This window comes from Betta splendens, chromosome 16, assembly GCF_900634795.4.
Source record: "Betta splendens chromosome 16, fBetSpl5.4, whole genome shotgun sequence".
NCBI lineage: Eukaryota > Metazoa > Chordata > Actinopteri > Anabantiformes > Osphronemidae > Betta > Betta splendens.
The window spans coordinates 722,720-749,314 of record NC_040896.2 but is presented as its reverse complement, the minus strand read 5'-3'; the positions used below and the strand labels follow the sequence as shown (position 1 = coordinate 749,314).

Below are 26,595 nucleotides of genomic sequence, written 5' to 3'. Positions count from 1 at the left end.
TTGCTGAAAGTAACTGAAACATTTAAAACAGATGAAATAGCTCAATCATGTAAAGCATAGTTGAATGTATCTAAGGAGAAATAGGAATTGATTAAACAGTGCTGAATATTTGCAGAAGAAGCTGAAGTAGTTGAATTTCATATGGAGGAAACACGAAAAAGATTTGCTGAAATTAACAAACTGCTGAAAATCAATTAATTAATTTGTTGAATTATAGCCAAATGTATCAAAATGGCTAAATATTGTAATTAAATAGTTTTGATTTCAAGAGCTTAATGAGTAGCTTAACGTTTTGGAAATATTTAATACGGCTTAAATTTGCTTCAGAACAAGTATTTGGATTTAAATTGATAAAAGTTGAAGCTTTGAAGGAAGTGTGTGCAGATAATTGCTGAACAGTAGAATAGTTTCATTAACTGGTTATAATTAACTAGTCAAATTCACAAATGCGATATTTAGGCTAAATAATTAGATTGGTGCTTTTATTTTGAAAGTAATTTGAGGAAGTGTGTGTCCTAAATTGGTAAACTGGAAAAAGCGCTCATTAAGTTGTGCTAAATAACAAAAAAAGCAGTCAAAAGCATAAATTAAAAAGGTTTAGAGCTTAGTTAGTTGCACTAAAAGTTTAGTATTCTTATTTTGAAATGACTTACAGGAAGCTTGTGTGAGTAATTGTTAAATTGTTTCATTAACTAGTAATAATAAACCAGTAATAACTGGTATAGACTTATTGCTGATTTACAATTGACCATTCAAAAGCAGTATTTATTCTATTAAAGCAAAAAAATTGGTTTAATGCTTTTATTTTAAAATGATTTAGAGATGTATGTGTTTATAGCTAAACTTTAAAATAGTCTCATTACTTGTCACAATTACCCATTCAAAAACAGAATTTATTCTATTAAAACTAAAAATTTGGATTGGTACTTTTATTTTGAAAGGATATTGAGGACACCTGTGCAGGCAATTTCTAAACATTAAGATTGTCTTATCATCTAGTAACAATACACCAGCTGAACGCAGAAATATTGCCCTTTTAAGCTAAAGATCTGGAATGGGGCTTTTATTTTGAAAGGATTTGGAGAAACTGTGTGTGCAGTATTTTAGTCTAAATAAATAGTCATAATAAACCTGTTGAAAGCAGAAATATTGCTATCTTTAGTTAAAAACCAGGATTTGGGCTTTTATTTTGAAAGGATGTCGAGAAGCTGTGTGTGCTTAATAGCTAAACTGTAAAACAGTCACAATAACCAGTCACGATTACCCATTAAAAAGTATAAATAGTCCTATTAAAGCTAAAAATTTGGATTGGTGCTTTTTATTTTGAAAGAATATGGAAAATGCCTGTGCAGGTATCTGCTAAACAGTATTTTAGTCTAAATAACTAGTCATAATATCTGGCAATTGGTGAGGGTCTGCAGAAAAGAGACCACCCAGGCAGCAGATCCACGTACCCTGGGCGGAAATAGGGCCTCCCACACTCCAACTGCACCACACGCATACAGACTCACACAGACACAGATGCACACCCACATCCACACACACATCAACACACACTACTACAAACTCTCGTTATACCCTTCTGTCTCCCAACTCTCTCACTGACTCCAGAGTGCAACCCGGGACAGAGCTGTACTTCTTAATGACCTTGATCCAGCTTCTTCCTCTCTGTGATGCTGCTGCTCCAGCAGACCACGCTGTACAGGATGACTGATGAAACCACAGAGTCATAGAAAGTCCTCAGGAGTGTCCCCTTCACTCCAAACGACCTCAGCCTTCTTAGTAGGGGGAGTCTACTCTGAACCTTTCTCTATAGTGCGTTTGTGTTGTTAGTCCAGTCGAGTTTGTTGTTAGGGTGAACACAGAGGTACTTATAACAGTCCACTGTCTGGATGTTCATTCCCTGAATGTTCACTGGAGGAGGGGGTGTAGACTGACATATGTGGAAGTCCACCACCATCTCCTTGGTCTTCCCTGCATTGATTAGAAGGTGGTTCTGCTGCCACCAGTCCCGGACCCTCACAAACTGAGGACGGTTTGTGAGGTAGTCCAGTATCCACTCTGTCAGGTAATTGTCCACGCCAGCAGACTCCAATTTGTCCCTTAAGAGAGCCGACTATATGGTATTAAAGGCACTCACAGTGCTGCTATGCTTCTCAAAGTGGGCCAGGGAACGATGGAGGAGGTAGATGATGGCGTCCTCTACTCCGATGGCAGGCTGGTAGGCAAAGGCACTCATCTGCTCTGTACATACAGTAACACCTTGATGTTGCGTGATGGATCATGTGATCACACACACTTTGCCACAGAATCTGCCTCACAAAGATGATGCGATGCACATTATCATGGCTCACAATGAGTTCAGTTATTGTGAGGCAGGTTGAGTGGCTGTTATTCTCCCGCAGGTAAAGCAGGCTCTGAGACAGGAAGTCCAATGATGGATCGTATCTAAACAGCCACAATAAATTGTAATAAATCACTGTTTAGAATACTTGCAAAGATCGGCACAACATTGGAGATTCTTCCTGGGCATAAGAGCATCAACCGGCCAAGCAGGAGGATGCAATTTCAGTCTCACTGTAAACTGAAAAATTATCGGAACACCGCAGATGCGCTAAATTTTTCCTCATCAGGTGGTCAAGGTCGTGATATCGTTGCATTCCTAATGAAGCAGGACGCCCCGAAAACTTAGCTTTGTTGGCAAGCTATTCTGTAAGTGACCCGACGGTGGCAAGCTGACTGACCTTTCATTCCTTTAGCAAATGCCATGTGTCGTAACGTAATCAACAGTTAAAAAGACGGGCTAAAAAAATAATTGTTACGTTGATTAATGTCAACAATATGGGTCTCATTGTGTGTCAAAACACGACCGCAATCCTTCAAGAGTTACAAATATTTGTTGATGTTGCGCTTCAAATGCTCTTAGGCATTTTATTGTGAAAGTCCGTCGACTGGCCCCGCCCCCGGTTTCCCTTTTTCTTATTTTGTTTTGAAAGTAGAGGAAAAGGAGAATGAGTAAATCAGTATATGGCAAATGTGTTTTACCGATTTACGGAAACGAAACACAGCATAAAAAGACGTTATTCAATATTCATTTTACACATGAATAATGAATTGCACTTCATGCACGGACCAGCAACGATGGTGTTTGATTTTATTGCTGATAAATGGTAGATCTGCAACTTTATTGTTCCTACAAAGTGCTTGTTCAACGTCTAACCATGAGGAGTCTGTTGCACTAGGTTTTATCCATATGTGGACATGGTTCACTCTGTTGTCAAGAAAACAGTGGTGGAAGTTAGGTGGTTCTAGGCCTCCACAACATTTGGGTTTTTGCAGAGTTTTTAAACTGATTTGTGGTGGTTTGGTTTTCTACAAAAAACTGAGATGTATGAGTCTAATATCTTAAACCACACCTGGTCTGTCTGAGATGAATTCATTGAGAATATGTAATTAATTTTTGGCAGGACCATCTTTTTTATGGTGGCAATTCTTCCCATAAGTGTAATTACATCTTTTGAGGTTGGCTTCTATTTGTTTTAATAATGGATTGTAGTTTACTGTTTACTGATCAACAAGCTCTTATAGCCTAGATGACAATTCAATGCCCAAGTATTTATTGTTCCCTGAGCAGAGTGTGGTAGAAGAGTTGTTATTAACCTTATTAACATGGTTTTGTCCAGTTAATAGAGTATTCTGAAAGTGCTAAGAATTCATCTATGAGGCTAATAGTTGTAGGAAGAGACGTCTGTGGCTCCAGGAGAAGCAGTAACACATCGTCAGCATATAAACTTATTTTGAGATTTTGATTTGGTCGATATTCCAGTAATTCCCTCATGCTGTCTTATTGCTGTGGCTAGAGGTTCAATAAATATTTCAAATAGTGATGGAGAAAGTGGGCAGCCCTGTCTTGTCCCTCTATGCAGATTAAACCTTGGTGAGATCTGGTTGTTTGTTCTGACTGTGGCGTTTACTGAGCTGTATAGGAGCCAGTCTAGGAATGAGTTTCCAATGCCTAATTTATGCAGAGTGGCTAAAAGAAACTTCCAGTTTACTCTATCGAAAGCTTTTTTTGCATCTAAGGAGGCTGATTCTAGTTTATGGGTGGTGACATAATCAATTAATCTGTTCATATTGTTTGTTGACTGTCTACCTTTAATGAAGCCTGTTTGATCAGAGTGAATTATATATGGCGCAATTTTTTTTCTAATCTTCTGGCAAGTGCTTTACACACTATTTTTAAATCTACATTTACTAAGAAAAATGGTTTATAACTTGGTGGGAGTGTAGGGGATTTTACTGTTTTTTGGAGCAGGCTTATGAAGGCTGAATTCTTATGTGTGGGTAATGTATGCTGTTGTTTAACTTCAACTACCATTTTGTAAAAGCTGGGTGCCAGCATGGACCAGAACTCCTTATAGGAGTCTAGCGTTATGGTTTGTTCTTTCTTTAACTTTGGCAGTTCTACAGTAGTTTATTCCAAAATGCCTCTATGGCTGAGGTGGATGGATCTATTTGGCACATATGTAACTCTTGGTAAAAGTTTTTAAAAGGTATGATTTATTTCATTGGGATCATGCGTGATGTTCCCTTTATTATTAATTATTGAATAGATGGTTTGTTTTTGATTTTTTTGGTCTAAATTTTTTTAATGAACTGAAGGCACTACTGCACGTAACATGAAACTAGACCGTAGCCCTTCCCTGCATGCATTTCAGCAAACTTTAACACTGTCCTCCAGGCAATTACAGTTCCCAAGTGTGGAATGTGTTTATATAAACGCATGTGCACATCTATACCCAGCGTCCAGGTTAACTGGAAGGCTCAAGGAAAATATGAAGGGACATTCATCCATTAAATATTCCTAATGACTCCTGATGCCAGTGGACTCATGAGATACTCATACTTAACACTGCAACCCTTTATACAGACTGCCTTAGGAGAGAATGCCACTGCTTTTCATACCAACCACAACGTTGGTGATATTCCCCTGCTGGCATTCAAACATCACCTCAGGCACAATGTTTCACAAAAATCATTTATGGCTGTTGTTTTGTGAAGTTGAGCACAAACAAAAGCAAAAACTGCGTCGACTTTTATGTTGATCTCATCTGTACAGTAGGTGTGTCTCCTGCTGAGGCCATGATCTTTGTTTACACAACATTAAATTCTGAAAAACTCTTCCTAGAGTCCAGGATATTCCGTTTCCTATGCCATATAGTAGCTCCATGTCCCACCCCCTGCTCAGGGCCTCAGCTTAGTCACAGCGCTCATATTGCATACTTCAATGGGATGTAACCCATGCCTGCACATATAGAGAGGCAGGACAAAGCCTGCTATTATATATTATATATATATATATTATATATATCCTCTAGCAACAACATGTTTTGTGTACTTAAAAAAGACTCACAGGCATTTGCCCTGAAGAACTGAAAACAGCCTAAACATTTTCTTTAATTAGGCACAAAGTTAACAAATAGACATAGTCCTACACTGTTTTGATAACAATTATATGTGGAGTCTGGGTATAAAAGACTATTTATTTGGTATAAATGGCATTCAAGATCACAGTTTAAAAAAGAAAAGAATAAAAAGAATAAAACAATTTACGCTGTTTGACGCATCTTAGAAAATACATCAAGAAGTCACTTCTGCAAGCAGTATCTTATTTCAGACTTTACACTTACTAGTAAGTACATGGCAATCAGATAAGGAGGCAGAAAATTAAAGTCCCATACAACCAGCATGCTGAGAATGCTGTAGCATAAACCAGGCATGAGGCCAAATTCAGAAAGATTTTTAGAAAACAGAAACATGAGGAGACTGAACTGACTTGGTTATTTGCTTTGCTCCAAAAGAACTAACAAGGAGTCTGCATTATAAAGCTGATGCAAAAATATTGATTCACTTCTTCATCAAACTTTCATCTATTTTTATTTCTTGCATATATAAAGTTAAATGTCTGTTCACACTGCAGGGCATGTCCTATACTGCTTACACTCCCAGTTTCCCAGCATTGACCTTGAGTGAACAGAAATGAGGACAAACCAGCCACAGCTTGTGGACAAACTGTGTAGGGAAGGCAGGCATGCGACAGATGGCCAGCGCCACTGAGCGACAATGTGTGAGCTGTTTTCAGGGAGCGCATACAGCACAGTGGCACAGAAACAAAGAGGAAAAACCCGAAGTGCCTGATTTATCATTTTCAACGCTCAATTTCAATGGATGGCGAGGTACAGACACACACACACACAACTCTTTCTTACAGTACTTTCACTCATACCTGCTTTCTCCTTTATATCAGAGCATCCCCCCTTCAATCCTCACCTACTGGCGTTTTTGCATTATCCTGCTAGCACTTTGCAATTAAGGAATGTGGTCATTTATCACCAGAGGCAACGGAACACACCAGAAGTTAATCATAACACTGCTGACAAATGATTTTTGAGAGATATACAAATGAAGCTACTGACACAAAACTGTTAAAATTACCACGGGGGCTTCTGACTACTCAATGAAGAGAAGAACCCAAAAAAGTTGTCTTTGTCAATTTTATTTCTGCAGTTACACCTAGGCACCCTGGGGTGGAGAGACAAAGTCAATGCACTTAAGGTGTTCATCACACACAGACAAACATGTCCACCCCTTGAACAGACACCTCCCCACACTTAATTATCTGAGCACATTTTCTGAACACAGACCAAGACATGTGGTACTGTATGGTTATCTAGACAGTTAACAAAGTTTGTTAAGTCTGCATAAACATAAAAAGAAAGAGGAACCCTGTCGGTGCATCTGGGGTTCATGCAAGGGGCTCTGTGTTCTCTATCTAAGTCAGACACTGCCTCACTCCTTGAGATAATGGGGAACTGAGCTTCCCGTTCAGAATCACAATCAGCAAGTGTTTAAATACATTTTGAACTTATGAACCTAACTTGTGAACTAATACACAGGATGTTAAAGTCAAAAAGAATTAAGAGTATGAAAATTAATTATAAAATTAACCAATTATATTGAGACATGTACTGTATAATAAAAGTATTCTATCATATTATATATACAATTCCCCTCTTTTGGTCATACGTTGACTAACAATCAAACTGTATTATGATAGACTTCTAACACGATTACATCATGTATATGACTTCACAAAGATTTCTTCACATACAATTATTGCTTATTAGAATGTTAAAGCTTTGTGTTTTTAACCCATCACAATGTGTGATATTGTCTGACCTTTTGTAAGTTACAGGAGAACTGTTGCATCCACAAAGCTAGCAATTTGAGGCTTTTGCTGTCATAGCTAAAATAATTTTTTGAAAGTTGCAGTTAGAGTCTGAAATAAGAGGACAAGGGAACAATATTTTGTTACACCTTTCCAGGAAAGAGGACGTCTACGCTGTTGTTTCCCAGGTAGCAATGGGATGGGTGAAAGTCTACTGGAACACAACCATAGGCCATAAATGAATTTTTAGGAGTGACAAAGAGTCCTGGAATTTCTGATATGACTTGCAATCGCATATGACATGTTGCTCTAGTTTTAAATCTTTCTGCACATGGCATCTAATGCACATTGGACTTCTGTTTTTTGTGCTGTTTAAAGTGTCAGTGACATTTTCAGTTGATTTGATTTCCCCAACCAGTCTTGTCTTGGTCCTGTTGATTTTAGCTGGGAGTCCACATACCAGATTTTGTACTGCTGCCACATATAGTTTTTTTTATTTGTTTGTTTTTTTGCATCACTCCAATCTTGTTGGTCAGGCACAGAACTGACCAAAGATCAGGCATTTGATATCTGGTAGTTAGTCTTTTAGCCAGAAGGTTACCAGTTACCAGTTTCCTCTGGTATTTTCCTTGCATTCAAAGCCAGATGTTACTCAACTCAGCACATGTGAGTTGACCAGCAGACCAAAATCAAAAGTCTGTCTTCAAGCTATTTTTTCACATATGAAGTATTGTGTGTATACATAATTTATTTATTTATTTTTCTAAAACACTTTCTTTTCCTTTTACTTTTACTTTTACTTTCAGCTTGCCTTCTAAAACGTAACCTTCTGGTTAACTTGTGTGTCAACACCCAATCATTTACTCATTTTATACTAGTTTGGCCATATTTTCTCTGACCATTGTTCGGTGTTGTACTGTGCCAACTCAACCTAATTTGATTGATTTGCTGTACTTTTCAATGAATTTAATTTTGTCTTTATTATTCAATACAATGCTATATATTATTCTTCCAGTAGATGGCAGACTTGCTGCCCTTTTGCAGATAGTCGAGATTAAAAGAGCAATGATAAATTATAACTTTATAGCCTGATATTTTATAACTTTATAAGCGATAAAGAAACGCCAGACAGGAGGAGTCAGGAGTCAGGATATGTGTGTGTGTGTGTGTGTGTGTGTGTGTGTGTGTGTGTGTGTGTGTGTGTGTATATATATATATATACATATATATCTTACCCATTTAAGATAAGATAAGATGCTGGCAGGAAAAGCATACATGGAACGCTATAACCAAGTGGCTGGCATAGTATACAGGAACATCTGCGCGGAGTATGGACTGGAAACCCCAAGGTCAAAGTGGGAAACACCTCCCAAGGTGGTAGAGAACGAGCGAGCCAAGATCCTGTGGGACTTCCAGATCCAGACTGACAGAATGGTAATGGCGAACCAACCAGACATTGTGGTGGTGGAAAAAGAGCAGAGGAAAGCCATAGTGGTGGATGTGGCAATACCAAGCGATGGCAACATCAGGAAAAAGGAACATGAGAAACTAGAGAAATACCAAGGGCTCAGAGAAGAAATGGAGAAGGCTTGGAAGGTGAAGGCCACAGTGGTGCCTGTGGTGATCGCAGCACTGGGGGCAGTGAACCCCAAACTGGAGGAGTGGCTACAACAGATCCCTGGAAAAACACCCTCAAGCTCCCTGGCCTCTGGTAGAGGACCCGAGCTTGGAAAGTGGTTGAAACCACCCGCGGAGGGTGAGATAGAGTGTGTGTGTGTGTATATATGTATATATATATATATACACACATACATACATACATACACACACACACACACACACACACACACACACACACACACACACACACACACACACACACACACACACACACACACACACACATACACATACACATACATACAGTGTGTGTGTATATAATATATATATATATATATATTCCTTGGAACAGCCTTATATATTCCTTGGAACAGCCTTATACCTGGAGCCACTATCCCAGTTTGGGAGTTACAGCCCTCAGTGTTACTATCACCACAGGTATTAGTAATTAAAACGGAAATGAATGCTTAATGCTGTACTTAATAAATTGAATTTGTTATTGCTTACTGCACTTCTGTAATAAAATTTCCTTCCTTCGTCAGGATAATTGCTCAGAAAGTCTGCGATAGGAGAGCCTGAGAGAACCCTAACTGCTATATTTTAATCAGAAAGAAGCTGAAGCTGCACAGCTGACTGACAGATACGTTTATGCAGTGGGTAAACATCTGTGGTGGTTAAGGGTTAGAGTAAGGGTTCTTTTCACGTACATGTACAGTATATGTGCATTTACTTGGGGCAAAGTTTAAGAAGGCCAGAATATCTCTTCAACTGGGCACCTAAAGTATACAGCCAGTGAAGATTATAGGTGGATTTATTGCTCTCTACTTACCAGTAAAGCAAAAAATTTCCCTGGCACCTGAAGTAGAGAATGGGAGGGACCATGCAGTTTCACCTTTTACTGGCAATAAGCTCGGTTCATTTCATTTTTTGCACCAGGTGGTGCCAAAGGGCCACATCTAGGTAAACAGCTCAACCAACACCCAACTAGAGTACTCGTATACCTGAAACATAGACCTACCACATGTATGATTTGAATCAGTCGCCAGCCAGGTTTACTCATTGCCATAGAAACTATTAGATATTTAATGTGATTAGACTTTCACAGAAGCAGATAACCTCCCATGCCACTAGTGGTTAATGCAATTTTTTTATTCTTATCTTGAACTGAAAGTCAGCTGTGAGATTACAGCACGACCACAAACTAGTATGTCATTCAATGAAAACTTCTGACTTAATTTTCTCTTTAACAACTGCAATAAATCAGGGGGGCATCACAGCTAAGCAGTGTGTGCTTCGAACACAAAGCTTGCCAGTTGCTCCCAAGCCGGCCAGTTAGTTTAGTATTGATTGTCTGTCTTGCTGTGATACCACTATAACTATCTGACCTATGAATGCTCAGCTCATAGCCAAAGGCCCAGGGTAAAGGACGAGCAGCTCAAACCAAAACACTTGACTCATCCTTTTTGTTCTGGACTTCAGTGTTGTCTATAAAAACTTTTCCCAGTACTTACACACCTTGACTAGTGTACTTTTGCTTAAGTATCTGAACATGTTGGGTCACCGAAAGACTTTTGATTTACTAAGCTAAAATAGAATTTTTAAATGGACGAATGCATTGATACAGCATGAAAAGACTAAGAATAAACCTCTGTCCACAGGGAATGAATAAAATAAAGGCAAATCCCCTACCCCCAAAATATATCAAAAAACATTATACAGAGCAAATTAATGATGCAAAATAAAAAACATTTTAAATGAATAACCCCATTTTAAGATGAGGTTCTGAAGTTTGTGGCACAAATGAATGCAGATCATGATGTACGTTTAGCTGGTGAATCATTAGTTTGCATCATAATAAGCTTTACTGAGCCTAGCTCTAAAAGGCAAAGGATAATAAAGATATAATTTCTATTCCATTGACACATGGATGCATTTCTCTGCTGGCTCAATCTGGCTCATCCACATATGATGATATGATAATTACAGTTTCACTCCTCACCTGTAGTCGCTGGGAAGACCATAAATCTGGGAGTGAGATACTGCTTAACTACACATAAACCTGCTGATGTAGAGTAACACAACTGAACTCACACAATCCTCACAGCACACACTCATGCAGAAACTCCATTCTTAGAAGCATCATCAGCTCAGAACGATGGCCTCATTTTGATAGATTTAATGTTTTCTAATAGGCATCAATATGATTTAAAACACCATAATATTCATTTTACATAACATTTTAAGACTCCTGTAATGTGTAAAACAGTAGTGAAACTGATTAAACATAGAACATGAGATAAAGTATCATAATCAGCATTTCCCCTACAGCAAACAAAACATTAAACAATCCTTTGGCTTTATCATACTGTGCCAAGGGACACGTTTATTCTCTGAATCACAAGAATCCTAAAGCCATTGCGAAATGTACCACTGCAGGTATGTAGAGGTAGACTGCAGAGACTATATAAGTGTTTTAGATTTTTTTAAAAACAAACTGAAAAATTAAATCAAAAACAATTTGGGTTTGTCTATGCAGATTATTATGGCATTGGCAGCAGATTATTGAAGGAGTTTAGACAATATTAGTTCATTTGTGGTAAAGAAATTTATTCACTTAGCATAGTGCAACGTGTGCCATTCTGCATTTCTAATTAAAGGGTGCGCCCAACCTAAAAACCTGACAATTAAAATGAAAATACATTCCACTCTCAGAGTGGCATCAGGAAAGTAACATTAATTAGAGAAATTGAACAGAGAGATTGATTTTGAAGGGTTAGGTTTAGGTTGTCTGAAAACCTAACCACTTCCTGCTTTCAGATAATCAATGCCCTTTGCATTTTTACCCTGATCTAGACTGAGCTGGTGTGTTTACAATGCAAAATAGACACCTGACACCAGCATTGCCCAACACTTACTCACTACCTTGTTTTCAGTGTTTGTTGTAATCATCTACAGATACCTTATTGAACATTGCCAATAATTATGGTGACATCAAATAATGTCACCAAAACTAATTGCACAAGGTCCATTGATAATTTAATTCCTTGGATTTTTTTAAACATAAAAGATGAACTTTAAGTTTGAAGATAGTACATTGATTCCATGTCTACTGTTTCACCTTATAAAGTAGGAATGTGTCAAAAACATTTTATTGTGTCTTCCTTCCTTCCTGTATTGTTTCCATTGCTGTTGCTCATCCTCTTGCAGCTTCTGAGTCTCCCTCAAAGGCCCTGTTGTCATAACGGTGCCTGTCTGGGTCCAAGCTCCCTGTGTCAGTTAATGGGACTTCATACATGTTGTCTCCCCCTGTCACTGTAATCACAGTGACCTCTAGTGGTGACTGAGTTGGAAAGTCCTCTTTCACCTCCTCCTCAACACCCAGGGCCTTTAGGATGTCGCACTTACACATAGGGCAGGTTCTCCTCTCCAGCAGCCAAGGCTCAATGCAGGCTTTATGGAAGATGTGGTCACATGTCAGCACTGTCACTACCTCACCTGCCTTGTAGGATTCAATACACACAGCACACATGTGGGAGTCGGACATGGTTTCCACATCATCACTCTTCATTGTGCGTACTTGGAGACGCTTAATTGCATTTTTAGCTTCCGATTTCAGCCTCTTCTGTGCGCGCCTGTGTCTGTTCAAGTTGTAGAGACGGCTTGCAGAGATAAACACAAAATAGGCTATGGAGGCTGCTGTTACAATGAAAAAGGCAATAGACAGGAAGTAAAGCCAGTAGGTGTCCACCCAGGGTCCGTGAGGGTTTCCCACGAGGATGGTCATTTCTACATCTATCCCATTCTTCATCAGCCTCAGAACTTCCATGCCCTGACTGTTGCCGATCATGATAGCCACAATATCCTCTACTTCTGGGTGGGACATATGTGTTGTGCTGTTGCCGCTGCCGTCCACATTATACACCACTACTGCAGAAGCTCCTAGGTTACTGGCAGCACTTATCTTCTCAGTAAAGGTACAGTTGCCCCTTTTAACCAAGGCTATCCACAGTGGAGAGTTGATAGTGCGGTTGTAGATGGGATTTGGCCCACAACCTGTGGGGTCTCCCATGGGAAGAGTAACAATGCCAGAGGCTTTCTCAATAGGAGAGTTTTGACCAAACACCCCACACTCACAAGCCCTGTCCACAGTCTCATTCTTTCTAATATAACTTATTTCCACAAAGGCTGTCCAAAACATCATGGCAGCTGAGCAGTGAACAAGCACTGTCAAATATAGGAAAAGCAGCAGCCACTGTTGCGTCTTCTTACCCATGGTAACGCTCTTCTCACAGGACCACCAGTCCCTTTGTTCACTTGTGAAGTCTGTTAAAACACCTTTGTTAGTCCCAGTTCTTGATATGTCGTACAGCACAGCGATCAGCTTAGTAAGCCTGCCGTCTACTGTAATATGATACGAGACTTTGGCAGTAGCTATGCGTCAGCCACTCACTGCTCGTTATCTTCCTGAACCTTGAACACGAAGTAGTCCTCAGAGGGCAGGGTGCTGGTATTCAACAAGTTGACGCACACAGGACGTTGTGCAGTTTCCAGAACCAAGGAACAGCGTGTGATAAGACAAGGCAAGACGCGAAACCAGGAGCAATTCTATCAACACGGGTTACAACACAGAGCAATTCAGTGAGCTAATAAAAGCTGCTGACCTTGTGTAACAATGAAAGAAACAAATCAACCAGCTTTTCTGGTTTGACTTGTTTCCTTCCTCTGTGTCTGACACAGGTATTGTGAAAACTTGAGTGACAAGTATTTATCCTCTACCTTGTGGTTTTTCACTCACAAACACAAATGCTGTTCACTTTCACTACAGACTCACAGACACACTTCTCATATAAGTTATTTGAAGTGCAGAGGTTTTCATACACAATCATGTGTCAAGTGTTTCACCTGTGTCCTTTATTCGACACAGCAGTGACAACTGACATGGAGCACAGCAATGTTTCCACTGTTGTTAATACACAAACGCTGAGGCTTCAATGACAAATGAATTGAAGTTACTGGCCAGATTGCTATTTTACTTTATTTCTCCCTGACAGACACTGGACCAGTCACCCTCTGCAGAATGTGCTAATATATTATTTAACTCACTAGGACAACTAATTGTAAATTAAAGGGACCCACATATTTAAACAGTACGACTGCAGCTCACAGATGTGAACTGATAAAACCATGCTGCATCTTGAAATTGAAATAAATAACTAGACACAGCTGACAATAAAATAAAATGAAGTGCAATGGGAAAAACGTTAAAGAGGAAAAATGCTACTATACTGACATCTACTGATTGACTAGGTCAACAACAAACTGAAATTCTGGGCCATGTTCTTTCCAGAGTATAGTTATATTTTAATCGTTTACACACATCAGTCATGTAAGATTGTAAAGAAATATTCAAATCCATCATCTGGATTGCTTATCCTCATAGATTAAAAAAAATCAAAGTGAATATTTCTTGTATATTAATAAACAATAGCAAAATAACTCCCACAATCAACTTAAAAGTTATGCCCTCTCTTAAAATAAAATGGCCACATAGGGAAATGCAACGAAATAAATATGATTAAATAATGTCTGAAATAATAAAACTATAAACATTGTTTTAATTTTAATCGATAAAATAGCATTGCATGGATTAAGCAAGTTTTAAAAGCACATCTAATTATTCCTAATGTCTCCTATTTAACATCAAATGTTGTGTCTCCTACCACTCCACAGGACTAGAGGGAGTCAGTGAGGCCGCTCACCCAGGACAGTACGCCGGCTCTGAGCAGGTGTTCCTGTCATCTAATTATGCCGTGGACATTTAAACGGTAGTCTGTCTCGTTCTCGTTGCTGGTATGTCGTTTCGTTGATCTGTGAGTTTGTGCGCAAACGCTGTTCATCTATCGCTCCTTGTGAGACGGCCTGTTTAGTTGTAGGACTACGTTTCTTTTGTTAGGTTAGCTAGCTTGTTTTTCTTCCTACCTCAGCGTAACGTCCTTAGTTTTAGCCCAGCCAGTCCTGCAAGACTGTGACACGCACTTTTGCTTTCTGCCAGTTTTTTCCTGCTGCAGTGATTCTAAGTTTTTGTTTATTGCTTCAATAAAGCATGCACTACACACCGTCGTGTCGTCCACGCCTCTGCTCTTGGTTCCAGTGCCAGTCGAGTTTCGCACGTTATAACATCAAAACGTTTGCATATAATCGTACCATGCAAAACTAATCCCAGACTGCAGCGTCTCACAAACCTAAAGTCCACACAGTGGCGCCAGTTACACAGTAACTGTAAGTTATCTAAATGTGTCAACCTTAACAAAAACGAGAACCTTGCGGAACCAGGTTCAATCAAACCACGCGGTGACCTGATGTGATTAAACCTTATGAGTTGTTTCTTGGTTTTATGGTACACTCTTCACACTTTAGAGCGGTTACATTATAAAATAAAAACGTTAAAAAAACTCACTTGTTGATCGGAGTTTGCTCAGTCGTGGTTGGATATAGCGGGAAAGTGGATGCGGGCAGAGTCCAGGAAACCTACCCTGATTGGAGCATGTCCGCACATATCCAAGACTCTTAGACGCGCGTGCACCTGAGTCTGCTGCATATTTAGCCATATTTAAAAAAATGTTATATTTCATATTTGTTTTCATATATTTATGTATGTTATGTGGTAAAAAAAAAAGAAAATGAAATTATACCATTTTATTCGCCTCTAGTAAATTCCAGAGTGAGTAATTATTTGTAATAAAATAATCCATAAATGCAAAGTCTTGCTGTGCTGCGCAGCAACAGAGCATTAAGGCTTTACGTGGCGGTGAATTTTCTCTAGAATTGGGAAAACGCAACATTTATCATGTGAACGTGCGTTAAGGTAGGTTTCTGCCCGTGCGCCTCAGGCGGGAGGGTGTCCAAGTCCAACGGAATGACTCACAACTCGTGATCCCCCATTCTTCAGCAGCAGACTTAAAAAGATGCCATCTACCCCAATAATCCCTCTTTGGAGCTTGTGGTGCTAGTAGCAGTAGTAGCGTAGCAGCTTGACCTCGCATTTAGGTTCCTCTGTGCAAGCTTCCTTGGGTAAAAAACACAAATGACTCATTGGAGTAATTACTAATTTTTGCATTTACGTATTGAATCGAATGACAATGAATGAGATTGCAGCCCCACAGAGAAAGAGGAGGAAAGACTTTATACCTTATTTTTTGGGATTTGTCATATTTTTGTTTTGCACGGTTCATCTTACATCGTTCATTGCAGCAGCTGCACAGGAAGCCCGCTCTCCCAGGGTGCGCCGGGCCATAGGTAAGAAAGTCGAGTTGTGTTGTCTGTGCTGTGCTGTGAGGTGCTGTGTTAAAAGGGTGACAGCAACCCACGCAGTAAAACAGTAATTCTTGATTTTCGTTAGCAGCTCATTTATGGTGTTTTACAAATTAAAGTTGTGGTTGTGTTTGTCTTCCTGCGGATATGTAATTATATAGCTGACTTTAAACTCTGTCTTGGTTGGGCTGACACATTTTGACAAAGACTGTGTTTTGCAGAGAATGAGACCGAGTGCATCTCCCCACAGTCCTCTGAGTTTCCTGAGGGCTTCTTCACGGTGCAGGAGAGAAAGGACGGAGGGCTCGTCATTTATTTTATGATCATTTTCTACATGCTTCTGGCTGTGTCAATAGTGTGTGATGATTACTTTCTTCCTTCCCTAGAAGTGATCAGTGAACGTAAGTTTTATGAAATATCGAGCAGCTTGTGTTCCCAGTGCGTGTGTGGAATAAATGGATGGATGGTTATTTGCCGACTAATTATGTAAATTGTGTTGGTTTGCTTCATGTACTGCGTTTTTCTCAGGTCTGGGATTGTCTCAGGATGTAGCAGGAGCTACATTTATGGCAGCTGGAAGCTCTGCACCTGAATTAGTCACAGCGTTTCTGGGTAGGGATGCATTATTTAAATGATAATTAAAACAAGGAGTGACACTGGTGACATTTTTGTTTATATCAGGTGCTATGCCTTCAATGCTGAGTTTTGACCTGTATGTGTGTTGTGTATCAGGTGTCTTTGTAACGAAAGGAGACATCGGGGTCAGCACCATCGTAGGATCAGCAGTCTATAACCTTCTAGGAATCTGTGCTGCGTGTGGACTCTTTGCCTCTGTGGTACACTGTCACAATACTGAGAACCAGATTACACATCTCATTTATTGTTTCAGTTAAATAATCATTGTGTATATGGTGTTTCCTTTATTAGGCCGGGCGTCTTACCTGCTGGCCACTATTCAGGGACTGCCTCGCATATGGAATTAGTGTGTCTGCTGTTATTGGCATAATCTCTGATAACAAGGTGTACTGGTGAGGATGTAATTATTTGACCTTTAGACCCAGTGGCACCTTTACGCAAGGTGATTGTAATAGACATATATTATGACCCTAAAAGCCTCAAATGAAAACGGACCACTCCTTAAACCATGGGTACTGAGAATAATTATACTGATAATGCACTACTTATGGCAAAATTTATTATGCAATAAATTCTGTCTTATTTACATCTTACTACATCTGTCCCCAAGGTCTATCTGGAAAGAACTATAACATTCTTGTCATATCGTGTTTACAGGTATGATGCTGCTTTGCTGCTCCTGGTCTATGTCATCTACATTGTGGTGCTGTGCTTTGACCTACGTATTAGTGAGTTTGTTCTGAGAAAGGTGAGCCCTTGCTGCACTTGTCTGGGCAAAAGACCGGATGAGAAGACAGAGACACAGCCTCTGGTGGGCTGGAATGTCGATGCCAGTCTGCGAGTCCACAGTCGCTCCAGGACTGACAGTGGGATCTTTCAGGATGACTCTGGATACTCGCACCTTTCTCTCAGCCTCCATGGGCTCAATGAGATTCCTGAAGGTAGAAGCGCATAGTGGTGAATAAAGTGTACAGTCTTTGATCTGAAGTTGTTAATGACGTCCTGATGTGACACAAATGTACTGTACTTTGCTTGTGTCCTCAAAGAGCATAAAAGCGTGTTTGCTGTGCCAGAGAGTGACCTGAAACGGATTCTCTGGGTACTTTCCCTGCCCATCATTACTCTGCTTTTCCTGACCATCCCGGACTGCAGGAGACGCTTCTGGAAGGAGTGGTTCATGATCACTTTCATCATGTCGGCGGTCTGGATCTCAGCTTTTACATATGTGCTGGTCTGGATGGTCACTGTTGTTGGTAAGATCTTTGTAAAAAATTGTACTTTATAGTCTTTATGGCTTGGTTGCAGGTGTCAACCATTTTCTCAGTGGGTTATAGGGGCTTTTGTGGATCACAAGTGTTAGAAGCTTGTGAGAAAACCTTTTGATTTGCCGAGTAGAATCACATGTTAGTCTGCTGGATAATTCCTTACATGCCATTGTCCGGAAAGGGAATGGGGGGGCTGTTGTAACTGCAGTGGGCCGTGTGCTTACCCAGTAAGAGCAGGATTACAGCTTGTCTCACCCCTGAGGAAATACAGTCATGTGAGGCCTGGGTGTAAATAGAGGTACCCACAGGCAAAGGTCAAACCATAACCCTCCCCCACTGTTATTACACCATAAATCTGACCTGAGGTTAGACATAAGGGGCATGTGACAGTAGTAGCTTTACTGAAGTATAATAAGATCGTTATCTTATCGTTGTTATAGAATCTCACATGGAAGCATAATTTAGCGCAGACATGGAAGTAAGCAGGTATTACTGAATCATACAGTATGCTCATATTCATACATTAGGATATCCATGCTGGTCAGTACAGCAGCACTGATAGAAATAAAAAAAAAAACATTATCTGTGGAAATACCTAATTACATACCTTTTGCAAAGCAGAAAACCCTACAAACACAAACAATCAGGCGGCGTTATTTTCCCAGCAGACGATAAATTTTATTTTGTGTTTGCTTGATATTTTTACAGGTGAGACCCTTCTCATCCCTGATACAGTTATGGGACTCACTTTACTTGCTGCTGGAACCAGTATACCTGACACCTTAGCCAGCGTGATGGTGGCCAGAGCAGGTAATACACATGCAATTATTACATTAATGTGCTAAAAATTAGAATGCATTCAAACGTGATTTAAGAGCAAAGTGGTCGATTCTTTCAGAAAAAATGTAAACCTGGTATTATTAACCAGTTTTTTGTTTAACAGGAAAAGCTGACATGGCCATGTCTAACATTGTGGGGTCGAATGTATTTGACATGCTTTGTCTGGGCCTGCCATGGTTCATTAAGACTGCCTTTATGGATACGAACAACCCAATAGAAGTCAACAGCACTGGAATGGTCTTCATTTCTGCCACACTCTTGCTTTCTGTCATTTTCCTTTTTGTTTCTGTTCATGTTAACGGGTGGAAGTTGGACTGGAAATTGGGAATCATTTCTCTCATCTGCTATATCCTCTTTGCAACCCTGTCCATCCTGTATGAGCTGGGAATTATTGGGAACAATCCCATAAAACTGTGTAGTGACTGAGGGCTGACTTTCCCAGAGACTAACAAAACCAAATAATGAATGCTAAACTTAAATCATATGTCAACACAAGGAAATGTCTTCACTTGAAAAACCTTTAAGAAGTTGTGCCACAAAGACATGTGCTGGTCACATTTTATGAAGGGGATGATGTCTTTTAGGAACATATCCCCAAAGGCGGGAAAAGCATCATTGTCTTATGTGCCTGCTAGGATTTAAAACACATTGTGAACAAACAATGAAGCCCTATAGTGTTTGAATAAGTTTCATGTCCTTACAATTGCCAATCAAGTTCCAATAAATGCAAACGTATCTATGTAGAGTCACCAAATAAAAAGTGTTAAACTCATTTTACATTGTCCTTATTTTGAGACAGTCAGCGAAAACAAAACGGGGCCATCATCAACGCCACTGATAAGCCAACACTAGCCACACTGCATCCTGGATCTCTGGGAACTCTAATCACTTTCTGTGACCCTTTAAACATGCCCTATCTAAATACTGATATTACAGCTACCCTTTGTGACTGATGTGAAATTTCCCAGACCTTTACAAGAGGACATAGAATTTCCATGCATCTGTTAGGCAAGTTTACAAGCACCAGGTGTTAGAAATTTACATTTTATTTGTTCAAAGAAGCTGCCCAACAAATTAAAAAGTCATGTAGTGTTTTTTATACATGAACAAACTAACACATGAACTGTTTAAAAAAAAAAAAAAAAAAAGATTGCCAAGAGGGTAGAATGTAAAGTATTGGCAAGAATTCTACAAAAGCTCTAGGCGTTGCGATCAATACGGACATCCACCTCTCTGCCATTGACCCTGGTTCCATTCATCATTCTGCAAGCCCTGTCTGCACTTTCTGGAGAGTCAAATCTCACTGTTCCACAGCCCTTTGACCTCCCATTCTCCATCTTGATCTCTGCAAACACCACTTGGCCTGTAGTACACACAAATTGTATGGAATATTGTATGCAATGTTTGCAATAATCAAAAGTAAACACTGAAATAACAGAAAGAGACATACCGCAGTGACTGAACTTCTCTTTCAGCTTCTGCCAAGTAAGGTCATAGGATAGCTATAACAAACATTCCAAACATTTATGACACTAGTATCAGTGTACATCACTACTGGGAGTACAAGCTGTCATGAGCAGTTGACCCAGGGAGAGGGGGGAAAAAAAATCTAGGTTGAATGGCACAACAGAAATAAACAAGTCAGCTATTTATTATTAAATGTTTATATAAGGAACAGGAAAACATTATTAAACAAAACACTGTCCCCCTGTTTCATTAATGCAATAGTCAATGAATCAGTGGAAAATCTCAGCTATTCTGTAAATACTGTTGATCATTAGCTACAACAACTAATAAACCAAGTTATTATTTCAACACTTACATTTCGTACAAAAATCTGACAACCTGCTTTGGACCCAGAGCTTCTGTCAGACACACTTCCACCCATGTGGCCCAATCCACCACTACCTCGATGGCCACCAAAGCCATGGTTTGTGTCCATTCCTGACATGCCCATACGGTCAAAGGTGGATCCCATTCGCTCCATTGACATCCCTGTGATCGAAACAAACAAACAAAATAAAGTGTTAATACAAAATGTTTCAACATGGTTTTTATAATGTATATGTAGATTGTAAAACTATTTTAGTCCTCAAAAGACATAATTACCATTATTGGTAGCACCTGCATGTCAAATTATCTTTATCTTTGGCAAAGCTAGTAAGCAAGTGTTTCACGTACCCATTCCTCCAAGAGAGTCCACAAATCCTCGATTCACTGACATGTCACTTTGACCAAAGTCCTGGTCCATTCCAGAACGGTACATATCTCAACCCAAAATAAAAAAAGATGCACACTACCGTTCAAAAGTTTGGGTCACCCAGAAAATTTTGTGTTTTCCATTAAAAGTCACACTTCTATTTACCAGCATGACTTGTAAAATGAATGGAAATTTTAATCTCAGTGAAAAGGTAAAAAATAATCATTTGAATTTGAAATAATATTTTTTTTAATCCTCAAACTTTGCTCTCGTCAAAGAATCCTCCATTTGCAGCAATTACAGCATTGCAGGACTTCGGCATTCTGGATGTTAACTTGTTGAGGTAATCTGGTAATCTGGGCCTTCTGACGCAATGAGCAGACACATTGTACCATTACTACACTGCAGTGACAGAAATGGGCCTCTATACACCTAAGTAAATATTGCAGCAAAAATCAGACATTTGCAGCTAGAATAGTCACTTACCACAGTGATGTAAACAGTGTATTTCTAAATCATTCATTGCAAAAAAAAGTGCCTTTCTGTCAAAAATAAGGACATTTCTAAGTGATCCCAAACTTTTGAACGGTAGTGTTAAGTTCAGAATAAAATTACAAATGATGAAATGACACATACATCTGAGAATTTGCATTATTATATTTTAGTCTGCCCAGCAAGACTGAATACTTTCACTTACCTCCCAGCCGACCAATCGGCGCCATATCTCTCCCTCCAAAGCCACCCATATTGCTCATGCTATCCATATCTCTGAAGACACCAATGCTACCCATTCCTGTTGAAAAGTACCACCAGTCAAAGACATTACTCCCCCTATCCTGGACACTGGTTTTTCATTATTGTATATTATTGTATTGTATGGGTAGCAAAAACCTCACCACCTCCAAGTTTATTCATTCCACCATAAACTGGAACATCTATACCTGCAACATCAATTCAGTTATGAAAATAAGTTCAAGTTTACATGTAGAAACCTCATTATTGAAAATGTGTACGCAACAGGAACAGTATTACAATACATAATATTTTGGTAGCATGAATCACAGATTTTAACTGTATAGAAACAGTTTCTTGAAAGTTTGATGGCCAAACATGGATAAAAGTATTTCAGGAAATTGACCTCCAAGCCCCATGGAGCTTATGCCTCCTCCTCCACCACCACTCAGGCGGTTGGCATTTATAGGCTGTCCTCCTGGTCCCAGTCCCATACCAACTCCACCTAAGCCCCCTACACAAAAACATACAAAGTAGAACCATCTCAACTGGGACAGACAAGAGTGAAATATAGAAAAACATGTACATAAACATTCAAAGATATTAGTGACATTTGATTAGAACTTTATTGCCATTGACCATGTATTGTCTCATTCAAAGCATTGGCTCAGACAGCTTCCTTTTCCTGTGGATGCAAACCAAATTACTGACAGGTCTACAGCCCAGTGCAGAACTCTGTAGTCAAGTACCCACGTGGTAATTGTGGTGTTTCCTCCACTTGATGGAAATCATCAAGAGGAAGAGATTTATCATCCTACAACAGAACAACGATAAAAAAAAATCATTTTAACATTCCCTGCATCAACTTACTTACTCATTATACAATGAGTAAGTGGCACATACCATTTTGACATGCATCTGTCTGTCAAAAAGCATCTGTCCATTAAACATAGCTGAATCCTGAGTTAAGGACAAATATAGCACAAAACTCAAAGATTTAACCACCATCTTATTTATTACTTAATGTTTTAAGGTTTTTATCGTTTAAGAAGGATACATATAGCCTGCACAGCCTCCAGTGACTGCTCAAATGTCACAGTTCCCATTCCACGGCTCTTGCCATCTTTATCCTCCTTCACATCGGCACGTTTTACCACACCCGCCATGCTAAACACTTCTTTCAACTTCTTCCAGCCCACCTTGAAATCCAGCTAAAAATAGCAGACAAAGGCTGTCTATCAACCTAGATATTCCTCAAACTATGTTTAGAAATTATCTAACGATGTCCTTACGTTCGCCACAAACACTGTGGTGCCAAGTCGCCCTGCCTGCAGTGCATGGATAACATCAGGTGGGATATTGGGGTTGTTCACAATGGAAGGTGGAATATTCATCCCACTAGCCATATCCTGTGCACAACCTCCCTGCTGACCTCCTCCTATGCGTTGTTGCACACGACGGGCATGCTCGCCATAAGGATCCTTAAATTTAAAAACATATAAATATACTGCACTGGGTAAATGTTAAGTCTAAATAACTACAAAAAAAACTCAGAATTTACAACTTTAAATATAATCTCAGCCAAAATATGTGCCAAGAGCTAATGCCAAGTGAGGGCATTACATCTGAAGAATTTGTTCCCACCTCTTTGATTTTCAAAGGCCTTCCATTTAGGTCATGCTTATTCATAGTTAGTATCGCTTTCTTCACGAACTCCTCATCTTTGAACTCCACCACACTGTTAAATCAGGGAAACATATTCAATCAATGAGATATATATAAAATAAAAGAAGTATATTCAGAAATGATTTTAGCATGAAAGTTACTTACCCACAACCCTAGCCAGGGGCATGAAATAAATCCGTGTGGCACACAGTGAAAAGAGTAAATAAAATACAATTACAAAAAAGACAAAGCACAGAGACATTACATGCTTCTCATATTTAAAAAGGTGTGCATGTTGGCCATCACACTGTCTACTGACATAGGCCAGCAGGTTTCCAGTTGTTTACATCTATGGCAAACAAAAATTACAAGACCACATTGTAAAGGATTAACAATTTTTATCTTTAACTACTAACATTTGTAGAGGTTTTGTAGTGAGAAGTTAAACATGCACTGTATTTACAAACATAGTTCATGAAAATATTTATTCAGTAACTGTTCTAATCTGTTTCAAATCCCTGATGTGATTCAGTTTATCTCTACAGTTTGTATTTTACCATTTAGTATTGAAAAAAAAAAAAAAAAAACTATAACACTACAGAATTCTTCCAGATTGTTTTGTTCCTTTGAAATGAGAACTGTGCCACAGAACAGAATTGAAAAATGAGATTTTGACATGAAAGTCAATCAATAACGCAAATCACCACACCCATATTTCCCTTTGGAAAATGGCCAAACAAACACACTTTGAAACCAATTGAAATAACCACAACAAAAGCAAATGTGTACTCTTAAATGGATTCTCATTGGGCTATATATCCTATGAGCAACAGGACATCTCCCTTTCAAATAAATATCACTCATTAGCCATCCATCAGGCTCTAAACACAACCTACAGTATCTCCAGTTCAGTAACATAGTATGGCCCAAAGGAACAGAAACTAAAAGAGCACTTGATTAATATGAGCCTGCTGAGGACATTTAAAACCTCGTGCAGCAAATTGGCCACATCACTTACCCTTGACTTTCCTTCTGCATCCTTAAAGAGCTCCACGTATGTAACCTCACCAACTACATGAGACATACAAGGGAAAAATACCAAAGGATTTAAGTCACCAGTCTTCAAGTTGCTGTTGGCCTTGGCAATGCCGCTACAGATGGAGATGTCCAGTTAATGATCAACAGTCAGTCGAGACAAACATCCCACCAGACAACACTATGCCTTTGGGTGTCTCAGTCACTGCCCCGAAGGGCAAAGGCCAGAGAGTAACACAGCTACTTTTAACCTGGGAATTTCAAAACACTTTAACATGATCAGTGTGACAACAGTTTCTATTCATGGCAGTTAAAAGTTGAAAGCTACCCTTCAAGCGGTCAATAAGCTTCTTAAAATCCTCAAATCAAAAGGTAAATTATTTACATTGATATGCACAGAATCACCTTGCAACAGGTGCAACAAATCAATTCTTCAACTGGAAAGAGGTGTGGAGCGTCGTAGAAAAATTAACAATATCTACAAACTAAATGTCATCTTCCTTTTATCACAGACTTATCAGGTCCGAACTAAATTGCTATCCATCCAAAATAAGTTATTAAAATTCCAATAACCTAGAATCACTGTGTTGGTTCCTTATTATATACACACTAAGTAAACCCACTGTTTACTGCTAGTAAACAAGATGCTCCATGTAAATAAATAAATATGAAAGAAAGACAGACAGACAGACAGACAGACAGACAGACAGACAGACAGACAGACAGACAGACAGAAAGAAAGAAAGAAAGAAAGAAAGAAAGAAAGAAAGAAAGAAAGAAAGAAAGAAAGAAAGAAAAGAAAGAAAGAAAAGAAAGAAAGAGGTGAGAAGCCACCCCAACACTGGGGACATTACCTTTCTCACGCATCAAATCTTTAATTGACTGCCACTTCATATCATAGGGGATATTGTTGATGAACACACGGTTCCTATGAGCACCCTTTTTTTCTACTCCATGTTTGTCTTGGTAGGGATGGTAGCGGTTCCCTTTTCTGCTCCCGGAGGACTTCTCCTTAAGATCCTGCTTTTCTTGGGGGGTTTGACTTTCCTCAGAATCATTCCTGTAAAATGGCATAACGCTGAAAGTTATATTTCAGGCCAAAACTAAACATCACCTCGATAAAGATATTAATATAATGTAATAAACTAAATAATACTAAAACTAAATAATACATATATATATATATATATATATATATATACACACATACACACACATATAACTATATAATATATATATATAATGTGTGTGTATATATATACATTATATATATACACATTATATATACATATATACATTATATATACATATATACATTATATATACACATACATTATTTATATATATATATATATATATATATATATATATATACACACATTATATGTGTATATATACACACACACACACACACACATATGTACACACACATACACGTGTTTATATATGAAATATACATAAAATATGTTTATTTCAGTTGTGTTAGTGCCATCTTTTCAATAAGGTAAAACACCTAAGATTAACACTGACCCAATACTGACCCACCGAATTATGGGTAACTTTGTGGTTTGGGACCTCACTAGGAATAACAGAGTATATCATTTTTGATAACAGAAGGGGCTTCCCGGCCAACAAGAGTTAGCATTGGATGACTCCATTTTAGCTAAGCTTGCTAGTGGCGACAACAACGGGAGAAGCAAAATAATACATTTAAGCTTACGTTTTCAAACCGTTGGGTGTTTCTTCAATTGGCTCCTCAAGCTCTGGAGAACCATTTGTTTTCGGTTCGGTTAGTTCATTATCAACAGCCAAAACATCAGCCATGTTGAGATTTGTTTTCCTAACGCACTGTAAAATGCCCCCTTTCCACTACGCAGTTCAAAATGTGAAGGGGAGATTTGTGTGTCCAACGCGAGATTTAGGAGCTGGCGCAAAGCAGCTTGGGAAATAAGAATAGTGGTCCAACTCATGATGAAACTGATGATGAAAGAGGGTTATTTTGTTAATATTGAACAGTAACAATTTACATACTCAAATGGCAAAAACAATTATACACATGAAAA

At 39.0% G+C, this 26,595-nt stretch overlaps 3 protein-coding genes across 4 annotated transcripts; 1 reads left to right on the top strand and 2 right to left on the bottom strand.

Moving 5' to 3' along the window:
- Positions 1 to 11,009: 11,009 nt before the first annotated feature.
- On the bottom strand, positions 11,010 to 13,527 carry rnf128a (ring finger protein 128a). The gene has a single exon (XM_029128823.3). The coding sequence runs from the start codon at positions 13,119 to 13,121 to the stop codon at positions 12,042 to 12,044; it is 1,080 nt and encodes a 359-aa protein (XP_028984656.1). The 5' UTR covers positions 13,122 to 13,527; the 3' UTR covers positions 11,010 to 12,041.
- Positions 13,528 to 14,623: 1,096 nt separating this feature from the next.
- On the top strand, positions 14,624 to 19,672 carry slc24a5 (solute carrier family 24 member 5). 2 transcript variants are annotated; one of them, XM_029128822.3, is made up of 10 exons: positions 14,624 to 14,698; positions 16,100 to 16,144; positions 16,381 to 16,560; positions 16,688 to 16,771; positions 16,892 to 16,995; positions 17,087 to 17,187; positions 17,453 to 17,736; positions 17,842 to 18,048; positions 18,769 to 18,870; positions 19,004 to 19,672. In XM_029128822.3, the coding sequence occupies exons 3-10, from the start codon at positions 16,479 to 16,481 to the stop codon at positions 19,324 to 19,326; spliced, it is 1,287 nt and encodes a 428-aa protein (XP_028984655.1). In that variant the 5' UTR covers positions 14,624 to 14,698; positions 16,100 to 16,144; positions 16,381 to 16,478; the 3' UTR covers positions 19,327 to 19,672. The 2 variants fall into 2 exon arrangements, with proteins under 2 accessions (XP_028984655.1, XP_028984654.1); XM_029128821.3 differs by having other exon boundaries at positions 14,632 to 16,144.
- Positions 18,714 to 26,457, bottom strand: myef2 (myelin expression factor 2). Its single transcript, XM_029128818.3, has 16 exons — positions 26,253 to 26,457; positions 25,387 to 25,592; positions 24,516 to 24,568; positions 23,663 to 23,670; positions 23,477 to 23,570; positions 23,125 to 23,313; positions 22,890 to 23,043; positions 22,736 to 22,785; positions 22,586 to 22,646; positions 22,239 to 22,346; positions 21,997 to 22,041; positions 21,798 to 21,893; positions 21,082 to 21,168; positions 20,723 to 20,895; positions 20,351 to 20,402; positions 18,714 to 20,263 (listed from the first exon to the last, which is right to left on the bottom strand). The coding sequence occupies exons 1-16, from the start codon at positions 26,354 to 26,356 to the stop codon at positions 20,100 to 20,102; spliced, it is 1,644 nt and encodes a 547-aa protein (XP_028984651.1). The 5' UTR covers positions 26,357 to 26,457; the 3' UTR covers positions 18,714 to 20,099.
- Between the last annotated feature and the right edge of the window lie 138 nt (positions 26,458 to 26,595).

What these genes read in the sequence shown, in the direction of transcription:
- rnf128a (XM_029128823.3), bottom strand. Translation starts at nt 13,121, where the DNA reads ATGGGTAAGAAGACGCAACAGTGGCTGCTGCTTTTCCTATATTTGACA.
- myef2 (XM_029128818.3), bottom strand. Translation starts at nt 26,356, where the DNA reads ATGGCTGATGTTTTGGCTGTTGATAATGAACTAACCGAACCGAAAACA. An exon ending in ACACCCAACGGTTTGAAAAC is followed by an intron (nt 25,593 to 26,252) that starts GTAAGCTTAAAT and finishes GCCATTTTACAG; the next exon opens with GAATGATTCTGAGGAAAGTC. An exon ending in AAGCTCCATGGGGCTTGGAG is followed by an intron (nt 22,042 to 22,238) that starts GTCAATTTCCTG and finishes TTGATGTTGCAG; the next exon opens with GTATAGATGTTCCAGTTTAT.
- slc24a5 (XM_029128821.3), top strand. Translation starts at nt 15,982, where the DNA reads ATGACAATGAATGAGATTGCAGCCCCACAGAGAAAGAGGAGGAAAGAC. An exon ending in CCTAGAAGTGATCAGTGAAC is followed by an intron (nt 16,561 to 16,687) that starts GTAAGTTTTATG and finishes CGTTTTTCTCAG; the next exon opens with GTCTGGGATTGTCTCAGGAT. An exon ending in TCTGATAACAAGGTGTACTG is followed by an intron (nt 17,188 to 17,452) that starts GTGAGGATGTAA and finishes TCGTGTTTACAG; the next exon opens with GTATGATGCTGCTTTGCTGC.